The sequence below is a fragment of the Electrophorus electricus genome, chromosome 12 (assembly GCF_013358815.1).
Source record: "Electrophorus electricus isolate fEleEle1 chromosome 12, fEleEle1.pri, whole genome shotgun sequence".
Taxonomy (NCBI): Eukaryota; Metazoa; Chordata; class Actinopteri; order Gymnotiformes; family Gymnotidae; genus Electrophorus; species Electrophorus electricus.
The window spans coordinates 18,126,123-18,133,097 of NC_049546.1; the positions used below are offsets into that span (position 1 = coordinate 18,126,123).

At 42.5% G+C, this 6,975-nt stretch overlaps 1 protein-coding gene across 4 annotated transcripts in view; it reads left to right on the top strand.

Moving 5' to 3' along the window:
- Positions 1 to 1,625: 1,625 nt before the first annotated feature.
- LOC113582446 (alcohol dehydrogenase class-3-like) overlaps positions 1,626 to 6,975 on the top strand; it is a 5,696-nt gene continuing 346 nt past the window's right edge. The window contains exons 1-11 of one of the 4 annotated variants that reach the window (XM_027018200.2): positions 1,626 to 1,707; positions 2,142 to 2,198; positions 2,532 to 2,579; positions 2,692 to 2,824; positions 3,006 to 3,156; positions 3,243 to 3,330; positions 3,903 to 4,122; positions 4,436 to 4,696; positions 5,192 to 5,324; positions 6,609 to 6,747; positions 6,849 to 6,975. The exon at positions 6,849 to 6,975 is cut by the window's right edge and continues 346 nt beyond it. In XM_027018200.2, the coding sequence (XP_026874001.2) occupies positions 3,066 to 3,156; positions 3,243 to 3,330; positions 3,903 to 4,122; positions 4,436 to 4,696; positions 5,192 to 5,324; positions 6,609 to 6,747; positions 6,849 to 6,873 (957 nt within the window). In that variant the 5' untranslated portion in view covers positions 1,626 to 1,707; positions 2,142 to 2,198; positions 2,532 to 2,579; positions 2,692 to 2,824; positions 3,006 to 3,065 and the 3' untranslated portion in view covers positions 6,874 to 6,975. The remainder of the gene's footprint in view (positions 1,708 to 2,141; positions 2,199 to 2,531; positions 2,580 to 2,691; positions 2,825 to 3,005; positions 3,157 to 3,242; positions 3,331 to 3,902; positions 4,123 to 4,435; positions 4,697 to 5,191; positions 5,325 to 6,608; positions 6,748 to 6,848) is intronic. The other 3 variants (XM_027018198.2, XM_027018199.2, XM_027018201.2) reach the window with 3 other exon arrangements.

Below are 6,975 nucleotides of genomic sequence, written 5' to 3' on the forward strand. Positions count from 1 at the left end.
AACTATAATCTGTGTAGACTTCCAACACACACTGTCAGCTGTTATTATCTCTTATAGGGTAAGACTTGACAGTGACTCAGTGTGGTAGTACGTGAAAATCTGCTGAACAGCTGTAACAATGTCAAAGAAGCTCAGTGAAGCAGTATGAGGTCAGTCTGTTCCCCTGATAAACTACCCAGCACCAAATCACTTCAGTTCTTCGTAGCACATAGTAGGTTTTTCATACCTGACTGAGTATAGGATGCAGAATATAATGTCATTCACATAATGAGGGCCCAAGGAGACAGGATGAGAATTATAGTGTGGAACAGCTGATGGCTTGCTAGGGTTAGGGTGAGATAACACCTACCTGATTCAGCATGCCTGTGGGTGTTGGCGACTATATGGAATCCTGAGATGGGATGCATCTAAAGAATGTAGACTTCAAAGAGTACATGATTGCCTGAGTGGTGTCTTTTAAAGAAAAGGCACATTCTTAACAGTCAACAGCTGTCACTCAGGAATTTTGTGTTCTTGGCCCAATACCTGCAGCCCAAATCCTACTATGGGAAAGGTGCTTTGTTATGAGACACACATTCTTATATTGAACTGAAAATGCACTCAGCCCCATATTTATTAAAACACAATCATTTTTTCCTCATTGACATTCCATTCACTCACATCCCATTCACATTCACAGCAATAGTCAAAACACAAGTTTGTGTTCAAAACCTTGTTAGAAGTAAAGATTTTTCTACTACATGGAACTTAATTACAGCTATCAATATCCTTACCCATAAGCTGTGTTTAAAAAGCATTAACCAAAAAATTCGATACAATGCTTCTTCAAGACATGCGTTTGGGCGTACTGCGTTGGGAACGCAGACTATATATGTACAATCTGTGGTTATGAACGTGCTGCCACCATGTGATATCATAAATAATTTTCCATGATTCATGGGGCACATTTTATGTAAGATAACATAAGAACAAAAAACACCAAGCATATTTTGAAATGTCAAGGGTCCTCTTTATTTTAGTCAGGCACCAAAAGAAAGAATGTTTATCGAAGACCCAAACCACTTAATCGTTATACTTTATTAGCCCCTTAATAATAATAATAATAATAATAAGAATAAGAATAATGCTATTATTATCATTATTAATAATAATAATAATAATAATAATACTATTACTATTATTATTATTATTATTATTATTATTATTATTATTATTATTATTAATAATAATAATAATAATAATAATACTAATAATAATAATAATAATGCTTTCATTAATAATGATAATAATAATAATAATAATAATAATAATAATAATAATAATAATAATGATGATGATGATGATGATGATGATGATAATGATGATGATGATATTATTATTATTATTTTCAGCTCATGGGTGAATTCCCTGCTCTTCGGGTAGATTTGGTCCTCCCGCCCCAGTGTTTACGGCCTTGATTTGAAATAAGAAATATTTCACTAGATAAATATTTAAATTGTATTTTTATCTTTTTTTACATTCGCAGTATCAGAATGAGAAGCAGAATACATTTATGATCGCATCTTCATTTAGTTCATTTTTATCTGTAGCTTAAAACACAAAGTGCGCTGCAAACCTCCGTCGTGAACACTCCCTTCGTGTATCACGAATAAACTTCCGCCACCGAATAGCAAGCTGCGAATAAGTAACCAAGCCCAACAACGCGAGGTAAAACTACCGTAAACGACAGCAATCCCTCTTTTTTTTAACATAAAATGAAGTTAACGTATTTCCGATTTTCGTGTAGGCCTACTTTGCGTTGTGTTGCATTAGTAAAGACACATGCTTTGGAGTTATAGAAGCTGTCAAAAAGCGCAAAAGAAACATCTAGTCTGAGTCTAAACTAGCGTCATTTTAATCGTCAGGGAATGTTTGTTTTGCAGTAGGCTACCGAAGTCACAAAATAAGTCTGAAAATGAGTACATGTAATATAGGCAACATCAAACAAAAACCCCTGGTAGTATGTTTTTGTATTGTGCAGTCCTAACGTAGGCTGTATGGTTTACCAAACAATAACTAGCAAATTAACCAAACAAAGTTTCCTAACAAGTGTTAGGAAAATTAGAAAATGATCAGGAATCACTTTTTCTTGTTTCATTCAGTCAACCTCCTGGAGTGTTGCTCAAGGAGACCGTTCACGAAGAGACACACGCAGTCAGGTGTTATGATCTGATTTTTTCACACTTGCTTTTGTGCTTGACAAGCATTGCTGGTAAAAACAAAAAAAGTAAAAAAATAACTGACCCCTCACACTCAGGGTGAAGGGCAAAAGTTTCAGACTTAAAAAAAGAGAGTTCATCTAAAGGTCAGCAGGAAGGGTGCAGTGAAACTTTATGGTTTATGGCATTGTCGCAATATTTCCATGAAGAACAACAGAAGCATATCTGCTCCAACTATGAACACAGAATAGAGAAGCATGCCTGTGCAAGCTGTTCATAATGTTTCTAAAGCTTTGGCCATGTTGCACTGATCTAAGAACATTGCTTTTGTAGAAAGGATTCCTTGTCCTGACTTTTCCTGCGATGGGAACCGATAATAAGGTAAGTTCTTCTTCTTCTTCTTCTTCTTCTTCTTCTTCTGCTTCTTCTTCTTCACCTCCTGCTTCTTCTTCTTCTTCTTCTTCTTCTTCTTCTTCTTCACCTTCTGCTTCAGGGGTGACGTGTGATTACACCTCTCATGCCAGGTGATCAGGTGTAGGGCGGCAGTTGCGTGGGAGCCTGGTAAGCCCTTGTGCGTGGAGGAGGTGGAGGTAGCCCCACCCAAGGCTCACGAAGTGCGGCTTAAGGTCAGTAAGGTCTCTCAACCGCACACCTTACACAACACCCACCGAAGGCTAATTAAAGTCCTTCAGACGCATGCGTTGATGCAGTGTATGAACAAAATGGCCGCTGAGTCCTTGACGTTGTGTGGTGAAAGCATTGTGGCGTGCTGGTCTTGAACCTCTGTTGTGGTGTGACCCTTGTCAGGTGGAGGCGAGTGGGGTTTGCCACACGGACTGGTCGTACCTGTATGAGTGCGGCAAGGGAATGAAGCCACGCCCCTATCCGCTCGTGTTGGGTCATGAGGGGGCCGGTGTGGTCGAGAGTGTTGGCCCTGGCGTCACTGCGTTCTCCCCTGGTGAATGTCACGCTGCCATGTGACTCCCTCACTCCCTCCCTACCTACTGTCTGAACCTTACTACTACTACAACTCTGTGTTCACAGGAGATAAGGTAATACCCTTATTCCTGCCCCAGTGTGGAGAATGTGAGTGCTGTCTGAGCCCAAAGACAAACCTGTGCCTAAAGAACTGGTGAGGAAGCTTGTCCCGTGTATCTGGCTGTATCCGTGTCTGTCCTGTGTAGCTGTATCCGTGTCCATCCTGTGTAGCTGTATCCGTGTCTTGTCATGCATCTGTGGCTGTGTCCGTGTTTGTCCCGTGTAGCTGTAGCTGTGTCTGTGGTTGTAGTTGTCCCGTATATCTGTAGCCTTTGACTTTGCCTGTTCTGCATGCTGTGTCCCATTTATCTGTATCTGTGTTTGTCTGTCCCGTGTATCAGTAGCCTGTGTCTGTATCTGTCCCGCGTGTTGTAATCCGTGTTTGTCCCATGTGCTGTAATTTGTCAGTCCCATATGCTGTAATGTGTGTGTGCGTGCGTGCGTGCGTGCGTGCGTGCGTGTGTGTATGTCCCGTGCTCTAATCTGTATCTCTGTATGTCCTGTGTATTTGTAACCTGTGTCTGTGTCTGTTGTGTGTGCTGCAATATTTGTCATATATATGTTTCGTGTTCTGTAGACTGTGGCTGTCTGTCCCGTGTATCTGTAGGCTGTGTCTGTCCCGTGTGTATGTGGACTGAATTTAGTTTCCATCTCTCTCCACTTCAGGGAAAATACCCAGCAAGGTGTATTAGCAGATGGCACGAGCAGGATCTCCTGTAGGGGGCAGCAGATCTACCAGTTTATAGGTGTGAGCACCTTCAGCGAGTACACAGTGGTCCCTGAGCACAACGTCACCAAGATCCGGCCAGACGCGCCACTCGACAGGGTCTGCCTGCTAGGCTGTGGCGTGGCTACAGGATATGGAGCGGCACTAAACTCAGGCAAAGTGTGTGTGGACATGTGCACCAGCGTTTGTGTGTTTGCATGCATGTGCATGTGTACGCATTAAATGTTTATGTTCAGTTAAATATCTTAAACAGCAACTGACTAGGAAAACAACATGTTTTACGACAGTTCAGTGATAAGGGCGTTTAAGAACTTTACTATGGGAATAAACAGATCAGTAGTTTAACAAACCCCTCCCCCTAGCTGTTTTAACATGCATACATTTACATACATTAAAGCTGTTAGTATGTAGAGTCTTGGAGCTCTGCAGCCACTGCAGCGTATAGTTCATGGTTAATGGAAGCGTGGCGCAGGTGGAGGCTGGCTCCACTTGTGCCGTGTTCGGCCTGGGAGCCGTGGGCCTCGCGGCCGTCATGGGCTGCAAAGCTGCGGGGGCCGCCAGGATCATCGGCATCGACATCAACCCAGAAAAAAGCCACGTCGCCAAGACACTTGGGGCTACGGAGTTCGTGAACCCCAGGGAGCAGAGCAGACCCATACAGGAGGTGCTGGTAGAGATGACGGGTGGAGGAGTGGACTACGCGATCGAGTGTGTTGGGGTCACAGCTGTCATGTTGGGTATCGTGGCACTCAGATCAACTAAACCTAAGACATGGGCTTTGATGAGGCTCTCCTAGCCTGACCCTTGGACCAATGCTTTTTGGGTGACGTTTCTGTCTTGGGACTGTAAATGTTTTAGGTGGAGCTGTTCAGGTTACTTTAGGCACCATGTCTTTCTTTGTAAATAGGAAGCAACCATTTTTGGCAATTATTTACCTTTTGATATTTAAGAATCATCTTCATTTATATAACACTTTTCATTTTGAGTCCAAAATATAATTTCTGAATCTTATTTAATTTTCAGTAATTGCTCGGCCAGGATTTTTTTTTTTTTAATGTTTTCTAAGGAGTCATTTTTAATTAAGTGTGATATTTAAAATAGTTGATGTAACACATTTCTGACTCAAAAAAAAACAAATCCTGAGGCAAGTGTTCCCCCTCAGCCAACTATGAAGACAGCCTTTTCAATATTCAGCGTGTTAATGACTTATTTGATGCATCTCCACTAGAGGGCAGCACTGGAGTCATGCAGAGCTGCGTGGGGCACCTGTGTCATAGTGGGTTGGACAGAGTTAGGAGAGTTCTCCCTGGCACCAATCGACATCCTCCTGGGAAGAACCCTGAAGGGCACTTACTTTGGCGGTAAGAAGTAATTTGGTACATAAACGAGTACACACCTTCAGAAACCTATTATATTAAGCAGTCTCAGTCTTTGGGGTTCTTGTTTGGTGTAATCTTCCAGCATCTCTGGAACATATCAATAATAAACTTGATTTTGTTCTTAAAATGATAAAAGGCCATCTTGCAAAAATGAGCACAGCTTACAAAAAGTTACAAAATACAACTTAAAATGTTTTCAGGTGTTATTTAAGGTTAAATGATCAGCACATGAGTCTGATAAACCATTAACTAACTGCAACAACTGTTACATCAACTGCAGCTGGTGTAATTATTTGACAGATAGACTTGGTACTTAACCCAATTGGTCACATTCAGACATACTGTAATGCTGACACCACTGGCCCCACATGAGTTTTCTTTTTTCTTTAGAAAGAAAATTATTTCATTACCCAAAAGAGGAGAAGGGCACAAGATTATCAAATCAAAGCCACTATTACACCAAAACATAGTAGCAAAATGCATAGATTAAAAAAAGATGGTGTGATGACTACGTCCTCGAAACATTCTGGGTGGCACCGTTAGCTTTCGCCTCACGATGAGTGACATTTGCGGGAGAATTGCCGGAGAACGCAGCGGTGATCCAAACTGAAGTAACTGTTTCCCCACATCCAGGCCTGACACTGACCCCATTCTTTTAATGCCACTGCTCCCTACTGAGCACTTGTGGGGGGGGTTTGTCACTCGACCTCAACCCTACTGAGCACTTGTGGGGGGGGTTTGTCACTCGACCTCAACCCTACTGAGCACTTGTGGGGGGGTTTGTCACTCGACCTCAACCCTACTGAGCAGGAGTTTTGAAGAGACCAGATCAGCAGCAATGAATCTAGCCTGAACGCACTCAAGGTCACCCTTCAGGAGTAGAACAATTTGTCATGATCTTGTACGCTTCATACCAAGAAGGATCAGCGCGGTACTGAAAAGTAACGGCAGACCTACTAAGTACAAGTATGTAACTTGTCTAAGTAAAAGGGTTTACTCATCTTTGCAACCGTTGATTTATGCCAAGTTGCTCCATTTATTAAAGACATTTTTTTAAAGTACAATACATTTAATAAATTGCAATTTTGCCATCTGTCCATGAATTGAAACGGTGACCATTTAGACTCATAAATACATCTTTATGTTCAGAGGGGTTGTGCTCATTGGCTACTGAATGTCACCTTTTAAATACTGTCATAGACTGAAGTGCTGTGCCTACTTTATGAATGCTTCACGAATGCTTTACAAACATTACATGAGCCGCAGGTTGGCAGAGTGTGACGGGCGTGCCCAAGCTGGTGGAGGATTACATGAGTGGCCGTCTGCAGCTGGACGAGTTTGTGACGCACACCCTGGACCTGGAGCAGATTAATCAGGCCTTTGACCTGCTGGCCAGTGGCAAGAGGTAGGTCAGAGCTGGGGGTCCTGTGCCTGACTGTCTAGAATAGCAGGATGGAAGTGCATAAGTCCTCTTAACTCCTGCTCACCTCCCTTTCTCTCCCTCAGTATCCGGACGGTGATAAAGATGTGAGCCGGCGACAGAGGCATGTTTGCCTCAAAAGCTGCGGGCTGAAACCGCCGCTATCGATGTGCTGTGTCAAATCCCCATTCTTCAGCCGAAACAACCTCATCG